Source organism: Panthera tigris, chromosome D4, assembly GCF_018350195.1.
Source record: "Panthera tigris isolate Pti1 chromosome D4, P.tigris_Pti1_mat1.1, whole genome shotgun sequence".
Lineage (NCBI taxonomy): Eukaryota > Metazoa > Chordata > Mammalia > Carnivora > Felidae > Panthera > Panthera tigris.
The window spans coordinates 62878900-62903328 of NC_056672.1; the positions used below are offsets into that span (position 1 = coordinate 62878900).

Here is a 24429-nt window from a genome sequence, read left to right on the forward strand (position 1 = left end):
ATCCTCTCCAGCATCTATAGTCTCCTGATTTCTTCATTTTGGCCACTCTGACTGGCGTGAGGTGGTATCTGAGTGTGGTTTTGATTTGTATTTCCCTGATAAGGAGCGACGTTGAACATCTTTTCATGTGCCTGTTGGCCATCCGGATGTCTTCTTTAGAGAAGTGTCTATTCATGTTTTCTGCCCATTTCTTCACTGGGTTATTTGTTTTTCGGGTGTGGAGTTTGATGAGCTCTTTATAGATTTTGGATACTAGCCCAAGGGATAAGTTCTGATGGATCTGAACCTAGTCCCCTTTTCTATCTATGTTTTCAGGCTCTCTTGTAAGGCCAGTACATTCTACCTAAGATCCTACCCTGCATATTAAGTGGGGTGACGTGAATCATCTCCTTTTGAATTAAAAAGAGCTCTCAAGCTCTGAAGTTCTAGGTCTTAATATAAAAGATATAGAGTCACATCACTGCAATGAGAGATGAGAACCCAGAAAAGATCTGGCCAGGGAAGACAAAGTAAAAGGAAGTATAACATGCATGAACAACATGGTATAACAAAATGACACAGCTATCTGGAGCCTTTTGGCAGAACACTAACTCTCGTTACAATTTCTGCCACCGCATTTGGGATTAGGGATTTTAGGATGCTTAAAATCAACAGATGGAGAAATAAGACCTACAAGGAATTGAAAGATCTGTGGTCTATCCTCCCACAGAAGAGACAGAATGAAGCAGGTTTAGTGCAAGTACCAACAGCCTAGGAAAGAAATCTGGTTTCCAGGTCTCGCTTAGTCATTGACTATCTAAGTGACATTGGTAAGATTACTGATAAAGAAGTCATGCAGCAAGTATAAGAGGAATCAGGCTAAGAAAGTGAAAAACCGAATCACACAGCCTCTTCATCTCTCAACTAAGTTAAGCAGAAACTCAGCACAGTAACATTGCCTATTTGATAGCTCAAGGACAACTCCATTACATGCATCAAAAATAGCTTTTTAAAAATTCAATGCATTGGGGCACCTGGGTGGCTCAGTTGGTTAAGTATCCAACTTGAGCTCAGGTCATGATCTAACAGTTTGTGAGTTCAAGCCCCACGTCGGGCTCTGTGCTGACAGCTCGGAGCCTGGAGCCTGCTTCAGGCTCTGTGTCTCCTCCTCTCTCTGCCCTTCCCCTGCTCATGCTCATGCTCATGCTCATGCTCATGCTCATGCTCTGTCTCTCTCTCTCTCTCTCAAAAATAAATAAACCTTAAAAATAAGATAAAATAAAAAGTAAAAATTCAAAGCATCAATAGATTGTCAGTGATCATTGCCCATCTAATTACTACAATTCTAATCATATTTTGGTGATCCTGATATGAAATAGGATGTGGTACAGAGACTTAATTTTACTTAGATCAATTCTTTTTAAGAAAAAAATATTAGCTGGGGCAACTGGGTGGCTCAGTCAGTTAAGCAGCTGACTTCGGCTCAGGTCATGATCTCACGATCTGAGTTTGAACCCCACGTTGGGCTCTTGTGCTGGCAGCTTGGAGCCTAGAGCCTGCTTTGAATTTTGTGTCTCCCTCTCTCTCTGCCCCTCCCCCTCGTACTCTGTCTCTCTCTCAAAAATAAATAAACATTAAAAAAAAGATAAAAACATTAGCAATTAGCAAGGGCTAACATGCAGCAACCCTACAGTAGCAGCAAATCACATTTTAAAATTTAAAGAAGGTATAGACTAGAAAGAACTATAGCATTATTTTTAAGGCCTCTCAAATAGCTAAAAATGCAGACTCACTCCTCAAGAAAGACTATCTTTCTGGTGAAGTCTGGTGATTAAATAATTATCAGAGAGGTGATGATAATAATAATTACATTTATTGAGGGTGTAGTATTGCCAGTGACTCTAGTGAGCACTTTGTTTGTATTATCCCCTTAGATAATTCTCACAAGAGCCTTACAAAATAGCACCACTGTCATAGTATTTAATAGATGAAGAAACTGAGAATTAGAGCATGTTAGTAGCTCGCCCAGATTCCCACAACCAGATGGGATGGAGCCAGAAAGGCAAGCCATTTCTGTCTGAATCTAAAGCCATTGCATTTTGATTCCATCATGGACACAGGCTAACTTCCCATTTTGTCTTTCTGAGCAGAAGACATTGGGTGTGAAAGAAATCATGTGAATAATATGGGTATGTATATAGAATCACACTTGGAAGTTAAAGGGTCACAGAGTGTTATAGTTATTTAAAAACAGGAACTGAAAGAAAAGGCAAAAATTACCTTCGGATGTCTCAGGAGAAAGTTGACAGCTTCTTCAAAATATTCTAACTCTATTTTTTCTGGGTGTAAAGGCAGATCTTCATAGTCACAGTAGGCCAAGGCCAACGCAGCAAAGCCATGACTGGCCAGGAGACTGGCTCGGTATTCAATCAGCCCACCAATATCAGCAAACAAGTCAATTACCCCTGGGAAACGGCCCTCTCCTGAAAAAGAACAAAACAAAACAGAACTGGATATGAAGGGAAGGGAAGGAAAAAGGAAGAAAAATACGACAACACAAAGGAATGCATCACAAATCGTGGAAATGACATATAAATTTTCAATGGAATCCCTAAATTTTCAGGCTCCTATCTGGGACAGAATTAAAGCTGATTGAATACACTAATGGAACACAATATCAGGAAGCTTGATTGGGAAACCTGTTCACTGACATGCTTCATCTCTGTAGCCAAGGACTACTGGGGACTCATAGTGGCTCATTTCTATAGTACTGAGTAAAGAAAGCCATTGAAATTAGGCAAGGGCTTTTTAATCTATGAAGAGGTACACAATTAGGCTTTAGGACACCAGTGAAGGTCCTGAGATTACACGCAAAATATATGTTTATATGTGCATGTTACTAATGAAAGCCTCTATGGATTTAATTGGGTTCTTAAAGTATATATGACTCAAAAAAAAAAAAAAAAAAAAAAAAGGCTTCAAAAGTATATGACTCCAAAAAGTGAATTGAAATGATTATTAGCTATAATCCTGACTTAACACTGCTCTGTTACATTAGTCTGACTACACCCAAGCAGATGTAAATGACGAGGGCTTTCATGCAGTAACACTGTTTATTCACTGAAGTTTAACACATGGCAAAAAGTAGAGGTGCTCAGAGTATCATTCTATACTCACTCTCTGTGTAGGCAACTTGTTTCCTAAATAAAGCAAGGTTCACACACTGAAAAAAATATTTATGATGCGCTACTGGGGGCATTCTATTCTTGTGTAAGTGATTTTAGCTAAGGAAGACTGGTCCCATCCACATTTGAAAAGAGTGACTTGGGGATGCCTGGCTGGCTCAGTTGATAGAGTGTGCGACTCTTGATCTTGGGGTTGTGAGTTCAAACCCCATGGTGGGTGTAGAGACTACTTAAAAATAAAAAATATTTTAAAAAAAGAAACAAGTGACTTGATTTAAAGGAATATTGGGAATTTTCAAAAGAAAACATTGCTGTGTTTCCTTATGTTGAGAGAAGAAATAAAATGATACTAAATATATCTTGGCTTTAAAATATACCACTTGTTAGGGCACCTGGGTGGCTCAAGTTGGTTCAGCGTCCGACTTCGGCTCAGGTCATGATCTCACAGTCCGTGAGTTTCAGCCCCGCGTCGGGCTCTGTGCTGACAGCTCAGAGCCTGGAGCCTGCTTTGGATTCTGTGTCTCCCTTTCTCTCTCTGCCCTTCCCCCCACCCCTCAAAAATAAATAAACATTAAAAAAATTTTTTTGTTAATTAAAAATAGAACTACCTTCAACCCAGCAACTGCACTATTAGGTATTTATCCAAAGGATACAAAAATGTTGATTCGAAGGGGCACATGCACCCAATGTTTATAGCAGCACTATCAACAATAGCCAAAGTATGGAAAAAGCCCAAACGTCTCTCGAATGATGAATGGATAAAGAAGATGTGATATACATATACAATGGAATATTACTTGGCGATAAAAAAGAATGAAATCTTGCCATTTGCAATAATGTGGATGGAACTAGAGTGTATTATGCTACGTGAAATAAATCAGTCAGAAAAAGACATATCATATAATTTCACTCAAATGCGGAATTTAAGAAATAAAACACACAAACATAGGGGAAGGGAAGGAAAAACAAAATAAAAACAGAGAGGGAGACAAACCATAAGAGACTCTTACATACAGAGAACAAACTGAGGGTCGCTGGAGGGGTGTTGGGTGGGGGCATGGACTAAATGGGTAAGGGGCACTAAGGAAGACACTTGTTGGGATGAGCACTGGGTATTATATGCAAGTGATGAATCACTAAATTCTACTCCTAAAACCATTATAAAAAAAGAGTACTGAGCCTCTTATCCTGGAAGAATGTCATAGTTGAGAACCACTTTGAGACCTGACTCATTCTCTTTTGGCCCCCACAGAACAAGGAGGACACGAGCACGTGCGGTGTCCAAGAGGATTCACAAATAGCACCCTCTAAACCAACACATCATCCCAACGTGGGAGGCCTGCACCAATATTAAATTTTTCATTGAAGTGGAATAATAGAGGCACAGACGTTTGTGTCACTCACTGATCCCCACACACAATAATCTTGCCTATATGCTAATTACTGGGTGTAAACATATTGAAATTTGTCCAACCAAATGGGTCATGATGACTTTGCAAAGGGAAGTTTTTATTCCTTCTACGTCGTCTATAACTCTATGCTGTTGGAAACCACTTCTACCACTTCAAGCTTCCTCAATCCATCTCAGTTCTACTAAGTGATTATGTTTTTATTTTTTTAATGTTTATTTTTGAGAGACAGAGAGAGAGAGAGAGAGCAGGGGAGGGGCAAAGAGAGAGGGAGACAGAGGATCTGAAGGGGGTTCCACGCTGCTCAATGGGGACTCAAACTCATGAACTGTGAGATCACTGAGCCGAACTGGGATGCTTGACTGACTGGGGCACCCAGGCACTCTGTGATTATGTTTTTAAAAGCAGAGAGAGAGGCATACATCCTGGCAATACGATGGCTGTGTCCCAGATCAAATCATGTGTCTGCAGAAGGGGGCCTCAGACACTCCTGAAACCTGGACCTGCCATGAGCAACTTCTGGAAAACTAACTTTGCTTCATTCAGTCCCACAATAAACCCTGATAAATATACCAGTAGATGTTTTGAACCACTTACTGATATGTGGAGATCACTGTGAGAAACTATGTGTATTCTGGTAAGTTGTATAGCCATTAAGAAGCATGTTGTGGGGCGCCTGGGTGGCACAGTCGGTTAAGCGTCCGACTTCAGCCAGGTCACGATCTCGCGGTCCGTGAGTTCGAGCCCCGCGTCAGGCTCTGGGCTGATGGCTCAGAGCCTGGAGCCTGTTTCCGATTCTGTGTCTCCCTCTCTTTCTGCCCCTCCCCCGTTCATGCTCTGTCTCTCTCTGTCCCAAAAATAAATAAAAAACGTTGGGAAAAAAAAAAAAAAAAAAAAAGAAGCATGTTGTATTTTCTGCAGATTTGTGGAATACTGTATAAATATGAAATATTTATGGAACTAGAGAATATAAAGTTTCTTTGCATCCTCTATATTTGTTGCAGTATTTCAGTCCATAATATCATCAGCTTATTGCATGCGATGACGCATGCCTAAACTGAAACTCAGACAGGATAAAACCCCCAAGAGAAGCTGGGATACAGTTCCATGATATCAGGATAGGGGTCTTCAGATAGTCAGGCTTCAATATAGAAGGATTTCACATGAATCCAAAGCTATGGGAAACCCATAATGCAGGGACTTCATAAACTACATGTAGTCATATCCTTAGAAAAGCTCCAGAATTGTTGAGATCAAACTTGAGTTGGAATGGGGCATCACCATATTCTTTTTTTTAAATTTTTTTTTAACGTTTATTTATTTTTGAGGCAGAGAGAGACACAGCATGAACGGCGGGGGGGGGGGGGGTGGGGAGGCAGAGAGAGAGGGAGACACAGAATCGGAAGCAAGCTCCAGGCTCTGAGCCATCAGCCCAGAGCCCGACGCGGGGCTTGAACTCACGGACCGCGAGATCATGACCTGAGCTGAAGTCGGACATTTAACCGACTGAGCCACCCAGGCGCCCCACCATATTCTTGTTCTGACCCAGAATTAACCCTGATTCTATGGCTGGCAAGGATTACACTATGTACTATCCATATCCAAGTTAAACCTCTAGAAGGACGAGGCATTCAAAAGAGGAAACACGAGGATGACAGTACCAGGTTAATTCTACTCACCAGGAGGGAGAAAGAGGGCTCCCCGAAGGTGGCCTTCTTGAACTTGGATCCGTGTGACACCAGGTGCTCTGTACCACCTCTCCAAAGTCACGCTGACTTTTGGATCAGTGGCGGCAATCTGGGCTAATGGTAAATTTGAATCATAAAGTTTTATCTGGACCAGGAAGGGGCTAGTCATCACATCTCTTTTCATCAATTTAGTTAAAAATTTTTCAGGTTTCAGGGACCAGAAGAGACCCATGGGGTGGACCCCTATATAGTCACCTCCAAGTGAAGGAGCATGATCCAGGTCTACCTCACCAACTTCACTGGCCTTATAGTAGGCTTGAGAATGAAACAGGTTCCCCTTTTCATCTTCTAGTGTTGCCTGAAAAATCACTATCTGAGAGGGACACAGGCCTGTAGCTCGGATGTGCACTGGCTCATCAGTGAGTGTGCTTGCAGGGGTAGCTGTCAGCTGAATCATTGTTACAATGTGGCACCTTGAAGATTCTTCAAGTAATGCTTTGAGTAAAGCCTGGATATAAAAAAAAAAAAAAAGGGATAATGAAATAAGACAGTGATAAGGTTAATGAGAGGTGAACTGGAGCAGAAATCAGGCTGCTTGGGATTCAGCTCTAACCCTCCAGTTGTTTAGCAAATATACTGATATAATCTTCAAGTATTAGATACCTGAGAGCTTTCAACGAACTTCTAGAATACATAAAACAAGTAGATAAGTTTTATAATCATTATGAACCAGGGTGGAGGAAGCAGCAGCCAAAATATGCATGAATGGTATCAACATATCCAAGGAAGATATCGCAATCGGCCACCAGAACCCTTGGAAAATTAGATGCAGCGGAGGATAAGAGTGAGATGTGCAGTTGAAAAGGGGGGCTTGGCAAATATCTATATATATATATGGAACTGATGACTTCACTACTAATCCCCTTCCCAAATCCTGCAGACAGAATGCCTGGCATCTAAGAATTCATGTCTAACAGAGTATTAAAAAAACAGACAAATCTTCTCAAAAGTATGAAAATAAAATCTTTGGGAAGAGCAAGGAGGCTGACATATGTATTATTCCCTAAAGAAAAAATATTCCTGGCTTCAGAGTTAGGATTAACTCTGAAGTTAGTTACCCAGTCCTAAGCAAAACCAGGCACTGACCAGCCCTTCAGACACCCAAACATTTGCTGGGCTTTTTATAACTTCCATCTTAAAAATTAAGGAATGCCTCTCTCCTTTGGTTAGTGTGAAGAAAGCCACAAAAATGACCATTATTCCCATTCTAATAACCTAAAATTATCTGTATAAAAACAAAATCAATTAAAAAAATTTTTTAAATCTCATTAGATTGTCAGGAATCTAAACAAATTAAACTCTAGTGAGTAACAAACTCATCATAGGAAAGAGAAAACTTTCTCTTCTACAGAGTGACTTTTATCTATGACAAAGCAGCAAAAAAGAAACGCCCATCAAAAAAATAAGGAGAAATCAAAAATAAGGAGAAAGTATAATGGATGTGTGTGGGCTGGTTTGATAGATTCGAATCCTGAGAAACTCCAGCCAGAGTCTTTCTCCAAGTGCCAACTCTTTAGGACCTGGCCATGTGCTCTAGGACAATACATCAAAGAATGGGAGCAGAGACATGAGCCAAGAGAAATCTGTCTGCAGGCCTTCGGAAGAAGCAAGGCAGCTAACTTCCAAAAGATAGGGAAGAATAGCAAAAATAGAGAGATTTCCCCAGGCTCAGAAAGCCAGGACTGGGACTGCAGAGCAAAGAAATGTCCTTGGTGACCCTCCTTCCAGAAGAATTATAAATCAGAGGGAAATATCCTACAGTTAGAAAAGCTAGCAACCTGGCCACAAAAGCCAAAGATATCTCCAGAAGTTCAGCAATGGTTAGGCACCAGTTTCTTCTGATGAGAAGAGCCTAATTTCATATCCCAAACTATCTGAAGCCAGGGGTATGCTGAATCAGATAAAGCTGAGACAAAGCCCAGATCCAGCTCGACTACAGGTCAGCCCCTAATTCTACCATTCTGACAGAACAGGGCTTTGCTCTTTTCTTGAGGTAAATATGACTTAGTCTACTCTTTTTTCTTTTTTTTAATGTTTATTTATTTTTGAGAGAGAGACAGAGCGTGAGTGGGGAGGGGCAGAGAGAAAAGGAGACACAGAATCCAAAGCAGTCTCCAGGCTCTGAGCTGTCAGCACAGAGCCCAATGCAGGGCTCAAACCCACAAACCGTGAGGTCATGACCTGAGCCAAAGTCGGTCGCTCAACCGACTGAGTCACCCAGGTGCCCCTAGTCTTTTCTTTTATATGAGATATCTGGGGTATAATAAAAAAAAAAAATTACAAGGTGCAACAGAAGCAACAAAATCAACCCATATTCATGATGAGAGCAAACAATCAGTAGGAAAGGGCACAGAAATAGCCAAGACAGTGGATTTATCACGCAGGAACTTTGAACCGACTACAATAGAATGCTATTCAGGAAAACAATCGAATTACTGATAAATACAATAACTGGGAGGAATCACAAGAGAATTATGCCACTCCCAAATGATTACATATTGTATGATTCCATTTATATAACATGCTTGAAATGACAAAGTTATTTATTTGTTTGCTTATTTGTTTGTTTTTAGAGAGAGAGCAAGTGGAGGAGAGGGACAGAGGGAGAGAGAGAGAGAAAGAATCATAAGCAGACTCCACGCTCAGCATGGAGTCTGATGCAGGGCTTGATCCCACAACCCTGGGATCATGACCTGAGCTAAAATCAAGAGTCAGACACTCAACCGACTGAGCCACCCAGGTGCCCTTTGAAACGACAAAGTTAGAGAAATGGAGAACAGATTAGTGGTAGCGGGTTGCCAAGGTTCAAGGATTGGGTTGGGAGGAGATGTCTATAAAAGGACACCATGAAGGATCCTTGTGTTCAGAGGAATATTCTGTATCCTGATTGTATCAAGGTCAATATCCTTGTGACACTGTACTACAGTTTTGCAAGATTTTACCATTAGGGGAAGCTGGGTAAAGGGTACATGTGTTCTCTCTGTATTATTTCTTACATATGTGGTAAATCTACCATTACCTCAAAATTAAAAGCTTAGTTAAAAAAAATAACTATGATAAAAATGCTAAAGGATCAAGTAGAAAAGGCAGACAAAATATTTGAGAATTTCATCTGGGCATGAAAGTTGTAGAGAAGAACCAAATGGAAAAGCTAGAAATAAAAAATACAAGAATAAAAATGAAGAATTGCTACATAGACTTCATAGAAGACTAGAAAACAACAGCAGAGTAAAGGACCAAACTAAATTGCAACAAAGAAAAAAGGGTATAAAAGAAAAACAGAGCACTTGAGACGTGTGGAACAATATCAGATTCTAATATGTGTGTAATTGGTGCCTCAGAAAGACAGGGGAGAGAAAGGCACAGAAAAGATGTTTTAAAAAATAATAATGGAGAGGCACCTATATGCCTAAGTTGGTTGAGCATCCGACTCTTTTTTGCAAAAAGATGATTTTATTAAAGCACACGGACAGGACCCTTGGGCAGAAAGACAGAAAGAGCTGCCCCAGGACCATGAGAAGAGACTGGTTCGAGCAACCGACTCTTGATTTTGGCTCAGACCATGATCTCATGGTTACTGCGTGGGACAGAGCCCCGCGGTCGGGCTCTGCTCTGACCATGCAGAGCCTGCTTGGGATTCTCACTCTCCCTCTCTCTCTGCCCCTCCTGCCTCCCTCCCTGCCCCCTGCCCTCTCAAATGAAGAAACTTTAAGAAAATAAATAATGACTGAAATTTTCCCAAAATTGTTGAAAAATACCTTGCCACAATTACAAGAAACTCAGCAAACCAGAAGGAGGACAAACACTAAGAACACCACAACTGCAGCATTGCCTATTATCATTAGTTAAACTAATGATAATAAAATATAAAAAGCAAATATTAAAAGCAGCCAGAGAGGGACGCCTGGGTGGCTCAGTCGGTTTAGCGGCCGACTTCGGCTCAGGTCATGATCTCGTGGTCTATGAGTTCCAGCCCAGCGTCTGGCTCTGTGCTGACCACTCAGAGCCTGGAGCCTGTTTCAGATTCTGTGTCTCCCTCTCTCTGACCCTCCCCTGTTCATGCTCTGTCTCTCCCTGTCTCAAAAATAAATAAAACGTTAAAAAAAATAATAAATAATAAAATAAAAGCAGCCAGAGAAAAATGGAAACCTTACATATAGGAGAATTAACAACATAAATAATGTTTGACTTCCCATCACAAGCAATGGAAGCCAGAAGACAATAAATTTTTTAAATGCCTAAAAGAAAACATAAAAACTCCAAAATTCTCTATCTAGCAAAAATACACTTCAAAAATGAAGGCAAAATAAAGACATTTCCAGGAGGTGGGGAAATGGGAGACATTATGTCTGTGGTGGACCGACATTATAAGAAATGCTGAGTTGTTGGAGGGAAATTGGACCAGATGGACAACCAGATCTGTGGGAAAGGATGAAGACCACAAAAATGGTAATTATAGAAGCCCATTTAAAAACATCTTTAATATGCATACACACATATATATGTGTGTTTGTGTGTATTTAAATGCAATTAAGAGACTATATAAAATAAAAATAATAACAATGTCTTGTGGGGTTTACAGAATACACTGAAATAAAATATAATGACACAAAGGTGGGAATGGGGTAAATAGAATTAAACTGTTGTAAGATTATTATATATTACCTGCTATTTTTCGAGCAATACAAGATTATTTGCAGGCTGACTGTAATTACTTAAAGGTACTGTTAGGAGCTCAGCTGAGCTCAGGGAGATAGAGAAAGCTGAGTGGCTATGTGTCAGAGTAGCTGATTAAAGCAACAAGCCAAAAACAAGAGTGAAGCCTTTAATCACTTACTGTGATGGGAGAAAATGCCTGGGCAAGACGAGGCTTGATGGTCTGAAGTTGGTGGCTCAGCCAGAAGTGGGGGTGGGTTGTCGAGGGAGCTCCAAAGGATCCAGCAGTTCTGAGGTCAGGAGAGAGTGAGGGGAAGGGCTAGAAGTAGAAAAGAGCTAGGTGCTGAATCACAGTGAAAAGAAATGTTTTCAAGTATTTCCTCCTCCTTGCATAAAGAAACCTCAGCAGACACACCTTGACAAGAATTTGGACCCTGAACAGGCCTGATGTAAAGAGATCTACAATGGGCAGGGAAGGCAAATACGAGAACATGATGGGCCTGAGTGACTAATGACTATGGAGACCAGTAACTGCTGAGTGGCTTAAGTCCTTGACTCCAACTTTTTCAAGAGGCTGCCATGCACTGACTGTACCCCAAAACTGGTGCTGGAAGGAGAGCTTTCTCCCATAATGCCTGCCAGCTAAAGCCTTTGTAATTGCCTATGGTCAGTTCTGGAAAATCATACATAGGTTTTTAACTAGGAGCTAGACTCCTCAGGTACATATTGTATTCTATAGAGTCTCACACACACACACACACACACACACACACACACACATTTAAGTAACCCCAAAAGAAACAGATGTTTCATTTACTATGGCTGTGTAGTAAACCCCAAAATTTAAAGGCATACGATAGTGATTATGCTCATATATTCTGTGGGTTGGGAATCAGGACAGGGTTCAGTGAGATCAGTCATCAGTTGCAAAGACAACTTTTCAGAGACTGCTAAACCAACCTCCACAACTGTGTAAGTTTAAATCCTTAAGAGTTAAAGATCAGCGGGGTTGAGGAGGCTAAAGGAAAGATTATTTATCGTCAGTTGATACTTCAAGCAAGCCAAGTTCTGAAATCGCTGTTGGCTATACCATGTAAATCCTTGTGCAATTCTAGAGAGAGGAGGCCAGTAACATGTGACAGCAGAACCTGGTAAGAGCAGGGTTGAAGAATAAATATGATAGCTTAATTATTCGAGAATAAGAAGAGAAATAGGGTGGTGGTTAAAGGAAGGGTCAAGTAGTTTGCTTTTGTCCTATCTTGGGTTGCTCGAGAAGCCTACCTTGAGGTAAGAACTCAAAGCAAGTAGTGTATTTTGAGGGGGTTCCAGGAAACAGGAATGCAGAGGGGCAATGGGAAGTATCCAATAAATGGTTAGCTAAGGGCTGAGTGGTAAGGGAGGAAAAAGCCTTAATTTCCCACCACTTCCAGCCTGCCATGCTGAGAGGTAAAGCTGACTCTGGAGGCCCAATAAAATTATCAGGCAGAGGAATCCAAGGTCTGATGTTGTGAGTCAGGCCTGTGCACTAATGCCACTAGGGGAAGTATATACAGGCAAGGTATTGACAGTATCTGCTAACACGACAGTCTGGGTTTTTTTTGTTGTTGTTGTTTTGTTTTTTGTTTCATTTATTTTGAGACAGTGTGGGTGTGTGTGTGATCTTCAGATGGGGCAGAGAAAGAGGAAGAGAGAGAATTCCACGCAGGCTCCGCAATGTCAGTGCAGAGCCTGACACGGGGCTCGAACCCACGAACCGTGAGATCATGACCTGAGCTGAAATCAAGAGTCAGACGCTTAACCAACTGAGCCACCCAGGTGCCCCAGGATGAGTTTCTTTTAATGTCAGCCCCACATCAGGGTCTGCGCTGGGCATGGAGCCTGCTTGGGATTTTCTCTCTCCCTCTCTCTCTCTCTCTCTGCTCCTCCTCCCCTTCATATGTGCTCTATCATTCTCTCTCTCAAAATAAATAAACAAACTTAAAAATACAAGAAAAGAAAATCATCCTTCAAACAATATAAAAATGGGACCACAATTCAAAAGCCCAAACTAAGAGAGTTTCTTCTATACTATTCTAGGAAGTTGTCTTTAAAAACAGTGAGAAATATTAATGGAGATATGGGGGAAGACTGAATAAAGAAAAGTTAAATAATTTCAGACAGCCTGTCATTCTCCCTCAGAAATATAAATTCTGGCTTGATATCTTCATAATCACAAGTTCCTATCATATCCTTTCTAAACAAAATCCAACAGATAAGACATACCCTTATCTGAGCACTCTTTGAACTCCAAAGCTCTCTGAGATTACAAAATGAAAAAAGACTATTTGTCCACATGAACTGCCAAATTCCAAACACTGAAAGTAAGAATCTAATTTTATGACTCACTCAAGACCTGAGACTTTAACCCATCTCCAACTAGCCCAGAAGAGAGAGCCCTGATTACAAACCAAAGTACCTGACTTTTTCCTCTTGAGCCTCCCTTTCCATCCCTAAAGGAAGAATGGCACTCCCTAGAGTTCTTGTTAATCAAAACCCCAAATACATCTTTGCAATCTGACCAAACTAATACAAGAGAAGCACCGGCTTATGGCCCACTGTTTGCTCTAGTTTCCTATTAACTTTTAAAACGTATTGAACCCAGTCTCCTCCTATTTTCCCCTTTTTCATTCTCTGTGCTTTCTAAACCTCTCCCTCTTAGGAATAGCACCTACATTTTACTCACATATTTTATTAATTTTTGTCATAAACAAATTGCTTGACCTTCACTGGCACCGTTTGGCCATACCTTTGCTCTATAAATAAAGAAGTCAAGGACTTTGACTTACTACCAAAGAGTTCTGAACTGAGAATTGCAAATGTGGCCACAGTAACAGGCAACAAAATACTTGTTCTTGGGCCCACAATTTCTGCTTTTGGAATGTGGGCAACACCAAATCTCCCAGTCATTACCTCCCCCTCCTGAACTAATTCATAGGAGCTCGAGAGCCTACTTAATGCTATAGAATGGAGCATTAGTGTGTGGGAAATAAGGTTAGGAATTCCCTGAATTTCCACCATAGGTTAACAAGGCATAAAGAATTAGAAAGCCACAGGATAAACAGGGCAAAGTTTCCCAGTATAGGACAAAGGTATAGGAATAGGAAATCTCAGGATGGAAGCATCCAAAATGAGGTAAACAAGATTAGGTATTCAGGGAAGAAATGCCCCCCAACTTAGTACAATAGCAGAAAGCTGCTTTCATAGGAAGGAAGGACAAAAAAAAAAAAAAAAGGAAAACAGGACTTTAGACAGGGCAGGGCAAAGTTGCCCAGAGTGGAGCTAATTAGCAAAAGAAAGGTGTCTTTTTGACCCTGAGGTAGCATGCTCTGTCTTTCTTTACCTAGGCCAGGTAAACAGAGGTGGTGCCTCTTATCTTTACCCAGGCCAGTTTAGGTAAACAGAGGTGGTGCCTCATGTCTGCTGTAAAAAACCTTTCACCCAGCTCCAGGATTTTGTTTTGTATTGACCCAAACTGCTAACACTGCATATCTTCAAAACCCCCTTTTCCCCATGCCCATGAGTTAACGTTCACGGTTTCATTGTCTCTTTGTGCACATCCATCATGCTTGCAAGCCTTCTGATCCTAATAAAGATGGAGCGAGGACCTTACTCAGGGCTCATCTCCTCTCGGACATTAGCCTCTCTTGCATTTCAATTCTGCAGACGCTCTCTTGCTGGACAAGAGAGAACTCCAGACCCAGGGTCTACGACATAGTGGGATTTTACATGATAAGAAAATAAAAGCACTATTAAATCATTGAGCCCTTATTTATTTATTTGAGGTGACAGACAGAGCACTTTAAAAGTATGAGTTTAAGGGCACCTGGGTGGCTCAGCCAGTTAAGCATCCTACTCTTGGTTTTGGCTCAGGTCATGATCTCACAGTTCATGGGTTCGAGCCTGCTGTCGGGCTCTGGGTTCTGTGCTGACAGTGTGGAGTCTGCTTCGGATCTTCTGTCTTCCTTTCTCTCTGCCTCTCCCCCACTCACTCTCTATCTCTCTCTCACAAAAATAAATAAATAAACGTTAAAAAAAATAAAAGTATGAACTTAAAGAAACTATTAGTAAATTCATCTTCCTTAATTGTAAGGACTTCTGATCAGCCAAAAACTCCATGAAACACTTGAAAACACAGGCTGCTAACTTGCAGTAGACTTATACTACACATAAAATTGATTAAAAATTATTAAGCAGTGGGGGCACTTGGGTGGCTCAGTCAGTTAAGCATCAGACTTCAGCTCAGGTCATGATCTCATGGTTTGTGGGTTCGAGCCCCATGTCGGGCTCTGTGCTGACAGCTCGGGGCCTGGAATCTGCTTTGGACTCTGTGTCTCCCTCTCTCTCTGCCACTCTCACATTCTGTCTCTCTTTCTCTCTCTCAAAAATAAATATTTTTTTAAAAATTAAATAAATAAAAGCAATAAAAATAAGACATAACTATATTCAAAAACCTAGGTGAACATCACAAACATAATATTGAGTGTTAGATGCCAATCATAAATGAATATACATAGATTAATCATAAATCTATGTATGCTAAAAAATTATATAACATACTTTTAGAGTAAATTTTTAAACAAAAGCAAGGAAGAGATTACCAAAAGAGTCAGGATTGTGGTGAAAAATTATCAGTGTAGTTCACATTGATAAACTGCAAGTAAATGGATGAAAAATAATATACCATGCAACAGTAAGCATAAGAAACCCAAAGTGGCTATATTAATGTCGGATTAAGTAGATTTCAATATCAAGAGTATTATCAGAGATGAAAAATAATGGGGCACTGGGTGGCTCAGCTGGTTAAGCATCAGACTCTTGATTGTGGCTCAGGTCATGATCTCACCATTCGTGGGACTGAGCCCTGTGTCAGGCTCTGTACTAGCGGCCTGGAGCCTGCTTGGGATTCTCTTTCTTTCTCTCTCGAAATAAATAAACGTTTTTTTTTTTTAAAAAGAAAAAAATAATAAGGGCGCCTGGGTGGCTCAGTCGGTTGAGCATCCGACTTCAGCTCAGGTCACGATCTCACAGTCCGTGAGTTTGAGCCCTGCGTCGGGCTCTGGGCTGATGGCTCAGAGCCTGGAGCCTGCTTCCGATTCTGTGTCTCCCTCTCTCTCTGCCCCTCCCCCGTTCATGCTCTGTCTCTCTCTGTCTCAAAAATAAATAAATGTTAAAAAAAAAAATTAAAAAAAATAAAAAATAAAAAGTAATAATAATGACAAGTTTGGGGCACCTGGGTGACTCAGTCAGTTGAGTGTCCTCTTGGCTTTGGCTCCGGTCATGATATCATTGTTCATGAGATTGAGCCCTGCATCAGTCTCCCTGCTGTCAGAACTGCTCGGATTCTCTTCTTCCTCTCTCTCTGCCCCTCCCCTGCTGGCATGTGCACTCTCTCTCACTCTTTCTCCCACAAAATAAATAAGCTTAAAAAAATAAATGGTGCATAGGGGCACTTGTACCCCAATGTTTATAGCAGCACTCTCAACAATAGCCAAATTATGGAAAGAGCCTAAATGTCCATCAACTGATGAATGGATAAAGAAATTGTGGTTTATATACACAATGGAGTACTACGTGGCAATGAGAAAGAATGAAATATGGCCTTTTGTAGCAACGTGGATGGAACTGGAGAGTGTGATGCTAAGTGAAATAAGCCATACAGAGAAAGACAGATACCATATGGTTTCACTCTTATGTGGATCCTGAGAAACTTAACAGAAACCCATGGGGGAGGGGAAGGAAAAAAAAAGAAAAAAAAAGAGGTTAGAGTGGGAGAGAGCCAAAGCATAAGAGACTCTTAAAAACTGAGAACAAACTGAGGGTTGATGGGGGGTGGGAGGGAGGGGAGGGTGGGTGATGGGCATTGAGGAGGGCACCTTTTGGGATGAGCACTGGGTGTTGTATGGAAACCAATTTGACAATAAATTTCATATATTAAAAAAAATAAAAAATAAAAATAAATGGCAAATTCATAAAAATCATAAATCCTAATAAAGGATTTCAAAATATATGAGGCAAAATTTGAGACAGAATTAAAGCAAGAAATAAACAATTCCATAATCATGGTTAAAAATTTTAACATTCCTTTCTCAGCAATTGATAGAATAACTTGGCAAAAATCAGTTAAGGCATAAATTTAAACAATGCTATCAATGACCTTGACCTAATTGCTATTTATAGAACACTAAGCCCACATGATATATTTAACAAGATAAACCATACACTGCACCATAAAATTAATCTTAACAAATTCAAAAATGCTGAAATCAGAGAGTACTTTTTTAGACCACAATGGAATTAAATTAGAAAGCAATAAAATAATCCAGAATATGTTATTTCTTATTTGTTCCCAAATAGTTGAAAATCAAACACACTTCTAATTATCCACAGGTCAAGGAAGAAGTCAGAAATTAGAAAATATTTTAAACTGAATGATAATGGAAGTAAAATGAAAATATTTGTAGGATGAAGCTAAAGCTAAAAAGTGAAATTTATCATCGTAGTGACTTATACTGGAAAAGAAGTTCTAAAATCAATGACCCAAGTCTACCTCAAAAAGCTAGAAAAAAAGAGGAAAGTAAACCCAAAGTAAATATAAGAAAGGAAATAAGAAAAGCATATTATCAATGAAATGGAAAATAAACAACAGAAAGAAATTAACAAAGACAAATTTAGTTCTTTGAGAAGACAGACAAAATTGATAAACTACAAGCCCGACTGGTCAAATAAAAAGAATAAAATAACAAATACCAAAGTGAAAGAGGGCTTATCATTGCAGATCCAATAGACATTAAAAGGAAAATAAAAGAATATTATAAAAACTTTATGCCAACTACTTTGACAACTTAGAAATCATTCAAGTAAAAACTTGAGAACTTTTGCACTGTGAAATAAACTAATAAAAATGATATAGAAAAGTAACTGCAGATAAGATAAAAAAGCTCATGTGTGCAGGTATGACTGAGTTCAAGGTACTTGTCACTTTATACTTTAAGATACACAAGAACACACGTTAATGGATTACAAATGAAGTAGGACAGGAGGGCCTGGCTGGCTTAGTCAGTAGAGTGTGACTTTTGATCTTGGGGTTAAGTTCAAGCTCCATGTTAGGTGTAGAGCTTACGTAAAAAAAAAAATATTGCCGGGGCGCCTGGGTGGCTCAGTCGGTTGAGCATCCGACTTCAGCTCAGGTCACGACCTCAAGGTCCATGAGTTGGAGCCCCGCGTTGGGCTATGGGCTGATGGCTCAGAGCCTGGAGCCTGCTTCCCATTCTGTGTCTCCCTCTCTCTCTGCCCCTCCCCCGATCATGCTCTCTCTCTGTCTCAAAAATAAATAGACGTTAAAAAAAAAAAATAAAAAAAAAATATTGCCAAAAGGATGACTTGAGATTAATAAATATTTATTAAAACACACACACACACACACACACACACACACACACACACACACACGGAAGCAGGACCAAGTTGCCCATTCCTAGGTTCAGAGTCAAGAAATTTACAGTGGAATGATTTCCATTTCTGAGTAAAAGGGAGTTTTATGGCAGACCAATACTCAACTATAAAAAAGCCAGATTAAAACAAATAGATAAGAATAAAAGCAAAAAACTGGCAATAATTTAATTATCCAGTAATAGAATATTGGTTGAATAATTCCAGTAGTCCTCCCACCCCTACCCCTTAGCTACAGTTTCACCTTCCACAGTTTGAGTTACCTGCAGTCATCCCCAGTCTCCAAGTAGATAAGCCTCCTTCTGATGTAAATCAGGTCAATAGTAGCCTAATGCTACATTACAACACCTAGATCATTCACCTCACTTCATCTCATCACATAGGCATTTTATCATCTCACATCATCACAAGAAGGGTGAGTACAATAAGATACCATCAGAGACCACCTTCACATAACATTTATTACAACATATTGTTATAATTGTTCTATTTTATTATTAGTCATTGTTAATCTCTTACTGTGCCTAATTATAAATTAAGCTATCATAGGTCTGTATGCATAGGAAAAAACATAGTATATATAGGGTTCAGTACTATACAGGGTTTCAGGCATCCACTGGATGGCTTGAAATGCATCTCCCCAAGGTTAAGAAGGGACTACTGTACTTAACATCCAGTTATGGAATAATGCATTATTAATCAAATTTATTAAGGACTTTTAAAATGTAGAAACACTCATAGAGTGAAGGGAGCAGGGGGACAATGTCACAGTAAATTTTAAAATACAGGAGAAAAGTTTATTTTCATTTAAAAATGTACTAGTATATTAAGTGATTATCTGAGCAGTAAGATGGAAATGGTATTTTTTGTCTTTCCCAAATTTTTAAAAAAATGTGCTTTTATAATCAGAAAAATGACATTAAAATTAAAAAGGAGAGGGAGAAGTCTACTTATGTGGCTTAAAATACATATTGTTTGTACAAGACTATTTCTATTAACCCTGAATATTTTATCATCAGGGTTTTTGTAAGTATATTTATGGAGTTCAAAGATCCAACTAAGTAAAATTAATGGACAACTCCTTCTATACAGCAATCACTTAATTTTTACAAATGTAACCTTTTAGAATTATATCAAGTTTGGTTACTTAAGTGAATAAGTTAGCAAACCTAACTTAATCTTCAGGAAAACCTAAGGTCATTATTCTGGTATGTTTATTGTGTTGGACTGTAGAACAGTGACGCCCTCTAGAGTTATTGATGCAGTTTATCTTTTCTGGTAGCTCAACTTTCCAGGATTGCTGCTTCAGGGTTGGAACTTTCCCACTTCAATACTAGGGTCTAGGGCCATGTTACTCAAAACATTATCACCATTGCCTAGGAGGTTTTTAGATACACAGAAGCTCAGGACCCACTTTTGACTTATGGAATAAGAATCTGCATTTTAAAAAGACCACCAAGTGACTTGTATGCACATTGGATTTTGAGAAACACAGCTCCAGTCTACAAAGAATTTCTTCTGCCTTTACATTCATGAGAAGCCTGGTTTTACAGTTCTCCAGCTGAAACCAATTGTTTTTTCAAACCGCCTTTATCATCCATTACTTCCATCATGCCCTTTATACATTTTCCTGTCTCCAGATCAGAAATAAAAGTTGTGGGGGAAATGAAATGATCAAATCCTGTATGTAAAATTCAAATATTTCCATACTGAAACCCTCTCACATAGAAGGTATATAATAGCTCTGATATTTAAGCTCCAGACACTCTGATACTCCAGACTTCTGAAAAGCTCTTTAATGTACAGGTTATTAAAAACCTGATCATCTGCTGATGTTTATTGGGCATGACTGTAATGTAACTAATTTTTCTAATATGCCAGAATTTATACACCCACATGATTTTTGCCCTCTTCAAAGTAGTCATCCCGAGAAAGAAAATAAATGCAATTTCCTTTGTTTAAAACCTGTCACTTTTCTTTCAGAACTGTAAGTAGTCAAGGTAAAATATAAGAAATTCCTTCTTCCTCTTATTACTCTCTAGCCATTATCTAAAGTCTAAACAAAAATAATCCCTAATTTAATCACTTCCTCATCTAACATCTGTAATTCAGAACTGTCCGGTAACTTGCTATTTGAGTTATTTCCACAAATTGAGTACACCAAAGTCTGCAAAGACTTACCGCCCTAGTGGATACCCATAGGTATTCAAAGCTGCTTTTAAAAAGCTACAGAAAAGGGGTGCCTGGGTGGCTCAGTTAACCGACTGACTTTGGCTCAGGTCACGGTCTAACGGTTCGGGAGTTCGAGGCCTGCATTGGGCTCTGTGCTGGCAGCTCAGAGTCTAGAGCCTGCTTTGGATTCTGTGTCTTCCTCTCTCTCTCTCTGCCCCTTGCAGACAGCTTGCGTGCTGTCTCTCTCTCTCTCAAATATAAATTAAAAAAAATAAAATAAAAAGTTACAGAAAAGATAAAGGTTTTGAAATAAACATCATCTCCTTTGAAGAGCATATTCATTTAGATACAGAAGCTGGCATATCTCTTTTAAGAAAAATCACAGCACTTCATAGCTGGCATATATATTCTTTCGTTTATAATACTTAAATTAAGGAAATGATAAGGCAAAAAAGCAAATTTTACTTTTTTTTTTAGTAGGCTTCACACTCGGCATGGAGCCCAATGTGGGGCTTGAACTCACAACCCTGAGATCAAGACCTGAGCTGAGATCAAGAGTCGGACGCTTAATCGACTGAGACATTCAGGCAACCCACAAATTTCACCTTTAAAAAATTTAAAAATACACAACACTCTTCAAGAAATTTACTTTAATTCCAAAAGAGATTAATCTAGAATGAACAGTATCATTTTCTACTATTTTTACTCTTGTAGTAAAGCAATGAAAGAAACAACTTGCTGTACATAGATTTTTACATTTCTTTTATACATATCTACGTTTCCTTATTTGTATATGTACTATACATAATTAATACCACCTTAGGTTTAAGAGTCCTAACAGGATTAAAACCTGTTTTTGCATCTACTAATTTATGCATAAAAAATAAAGACCATGTGTGAACATATAATAGCCTTGTATCTTAAACCCAAGTTTAATTACAGTGTCCTCCAAAGAAGGAAATTTTCATACATGATTAAAGACTTGATTCCATTAAAAAAACAAAGTTCCAGCAAACGTGAAAAAAGAAAATCTTGTTACTTGTTAATTCATGATGAGAAAAAGAGATAATTCATCCTTCCACAGAAAAAGTGGGTTTAGAGAACAGTTCTGATAGCATTTCACATGGTAACGTATCAAAAGTCTAATTAATAACCAGCCCCCTTGCTCAGGACAAAATGATCTTAACGAGCTCCTCTTCTGCTCAGTAACCCCAAGTGATTTTTACATTGGGAGGCAGATTACTAGCAGTAAGCTCATCAAATTTAGATTGATCCCTAATAGGCACATTATAGAAATCAAGAACATCTCTGACCCTGCACATCTGGTGAAGCCTGGAGTTGGGCACTGCATGGCCCAAGTCATCAGCTAAACGTGCCAAGAAACTGAACTTCAGAAGGCCATCTTCCAGGGACACATCCTGCCAACTGTTACCGACAGAGGAACCAAAAATTTCTTTGACACAAGATTCCAAACGACTCTGGAGATCTTCAGGTGGTATGTATGTTCGGCTTCGTAAGGGTGGACACACCAAAATAGGCTCTTTCTTCACTTCTTCTACTGTCTCAGCCACCACTAGCTTTTTCTCTTTTCTAGAATGGTCAAAAACAAGTATGTGAATCTCTGGTTAACTGCACTAATGCAGCTGACAAACTGACAAACACCAGACCTAATCTTACCCATCTATCTAAATCAACCAATAATTTGCACACTTACTACTCTTCTGGGCACTGTAGAGAGAAGAATAAGATAGGTGCCTGCCTTTGGAAGCTTAGAGTTGAACTGAGCTGATACAGACAGAAAAGAAAAGCTACTTACAGATTTCACATGCTGTAAGAATTCCTAAGAACACGTAAAGAGGTAAATCGCCTGTCTGGGATTCCCAGTTTCCAAACCCAACCAACCGCTCTAACCTCATGTCCTACAAATCTACTATAAACACTCCATGCCCTACCCACACTAAACTACTACATTCTGTTTCCCACTTTCCTGAGGCCATGTGTTACCTCAAGTTACATCCTACAGGAGATGCCAATTTCATCTTTGCCTATTGAAATCTTACTTTAAGTCCTAGAACAGAACTGTTCTCTTCCAAGGAGTTTTACTTGATTTCTCCAAATATAACTATAAATTCCTCTGATCTAGTATAGCGCTTTATATTGCTTTCACGGCACACGTCATCGTACCAGAGTTTTATTTATTTACATTCTATTTCTCTTACTAGATCACGGTTTCTCAGCCCAAACACTTGACATTTTGGACCAGATAATTCTTTGTTGTAGGAGGCTATCCTGTAATTGTAAGATGCTCAGCAGCATCCCTGGCCTCTACCCAGGGCAGGGTAAATGCGAGGAGCACTCCTATGCTCCAGTCATAACCAAAGGACATTGCCAAACGCCCCCTGATAGGCAAAATTATCTCTGGTTAAGAACCACTGTACCAGATTATAAACTCCTGAATACAGAAACCTGTTTTATTGATTTGGGGTCCTTTGAAAACTGCTTGGATAACTACTACTAAGTACATGGGCCAAAGTGAGGAAATCTGCCTAATACACTATTTCAGTGCTTAATGAAATATTATTCACTCTTGTTTTCCATGGAGCTGGTATCTGACTGGGATTGGTCATCACTACAAAAATTGGGAGGCACCAGAAATGAATGATGGTGGGGGGGAGGAAGGACGAAGTACAGAAGGAAGGAAGGGGAGGGAGGGAGGGGGAGAGGGAGGAAGGAAGGAAGAGAAAGAAAGAAAGAAAGAAAGAAAGAAAGAAAGAAAGAAAGAAAGAAAGAAAGAAAGAAAGAAAAGAAAAGAAAAGAAAAGAAAAGAAAAGAAAGAAAAGAAGAAAAGAAAAGAAGAAAAGAAAAGAGGGACGCCTGGGTGGCTCAGTCGGTTGGGCGTCCGACTTCGGCTCAGGTCATGATCTCGCAGTTTGTGGGTTTGAGCCCCGTGTTGGGGAAAAGCAGTAGATGGAGAGTCAAAGACGGGTTCCAGCTGTGCCATTAACTTGCTTTCAGCAAAATACTTCCTATGGGGCCACCGTTTCCCCATATGCCAGAGCACTTAAGCTCTGAGAAGGGACTTTGCTTCCACTGCTGTAACCTACTTAGGGAAATGCTGGGCCTGAGAGGGCGTTTAGTAACTATCTGTTGATGAATCAATGAATGGACAAACGAACAAAACGAGGAGGCCACGCTTCATTTCTGAATCTAGCTTGTGAAGAAATACCCCGCGCAAATGCACTTAGTTTACGGAGCACTTTCACGTTCACGTTCCGTGTTACTCGTTCCAAACGAACCACTTGTATCCTGATACCACAGTCGGTGCCTGGAACACATGGTCAGTACTGTTTGCTTACTACACTAACGAGTGAAGTGGAAGGGAAAGGGGGCGGCATTTCCGTTATAAGATGAGAAAACTGAGGCCAAGACTGGGCCCCACCACTCAAGGACACCCGCGCTGAAGCCTCTGAACTCAGAACCTAACGTACTTTCTCGTCCTATCCCAAGTCAGGCGCAGGGCCAGGGTGCCGTCCTAATAGCAGAACTCCCACTTTTGAATTCGTCCTTTCATCCTCCTCAGTTTCTCTCACTTTCGCTGAACGAGACCCACCATCTAACCTTCCGCTTTACCTGAATCGAGACCAAAATTCTCTGCGTGGTGCCCCTAAGACTATCCACGTGAGGCCTCTTCTGGTAACGCCAGACACTGACGGCGCCGCCATCTCGGAAGAGAGTTACCGGCTGGGGCTCTGCCCCCAGCCGGCAGTGACGCGCCAAGACCAGCCAATCAAG

General features: G+C 40.0%; 3 protein-coding genes and 1 long non-coding RNA gene across 4 annotated transcripts in view; 1 reads left to right on the forward strand and 3 right to left on the reverse strand.

The window, feature by feature from the left end:
* Positions 1-2319, reverse strand: part of BAAT (bile acid-CoA:amino acid N-acyltransferase) — a 26432-nt gene extending 24113 nt beyond the window's left edge. Inside the window, exon 1 of the mRNA XM_015540738.2 lies at positions 2260-2319. The gene's annotated coding sequence lies outside the window, so the exon portion shown is untranslated. The remainder of the gene's footprint in view (positions 1-2259) is intronic.
* Positions 1-4790, forward strand: part of LOC122233209 — a 13622-nt gene extending 8832 nt beyond the window's left edge. The window contains exon 3 of the long non-coding RNA XR_006210716.1: positions 4417-4790. This is a non-coding gene — a long non-coding RNA (uncharacterized LOC122233209). The remainder of the gene's footprint in view (positions 1-4416) is intronic.
* LOC102969591 (bile acid-CoA:amino acid N-acyltransferase) overlaps positions 1-11663 on the reverse strand; it is a 14933-nt gene extending 3270 nt beyond the window's left edge. Inside the window, exons 1-3 of the mRNA XM_007089264.3 lie at positions 11159-11663; positions 6253-6769; positions 2260-2462 (exon numbers count right to left, since the gene is read on the reverse strand). Of these exons, the coding sequence (XP_007089326.1) occupies positions 2260-2462; positions 6253-6718 (669 nt within the window). The 5' untranslated portion in view covers positions 6719-6769; positions 11159-11663. The remainder of the gene's footprint in view (positions 1-2259; positions 2463-6252; positions 6770-11158) is intronic.
* A 9609-nt stretch (positions 11664-21272) lies between these two features.
* On the reverse strand, positions 21273-24381 carry MRPL50 (mitochondrial ribosomal protein L50). The gene is made up of 2 exons (XM_007089263.3): positions 24268-24381; positions 21273-22227 (listed from the first exon to the last, which is right to left on the reverse strand). Exons 1-2 carry the CDS (start codon positions 24357-24359, stop codon positions 21840-21842), a joined length of 480 nt encoding a protein of 159 aa, XP_007089325.1. The 5' UTR covers positions 24360-24381; the 3' UTR covers positions 21273-21839.
* Positions 24382-24429: the final 48 nt, after the last annotated feature.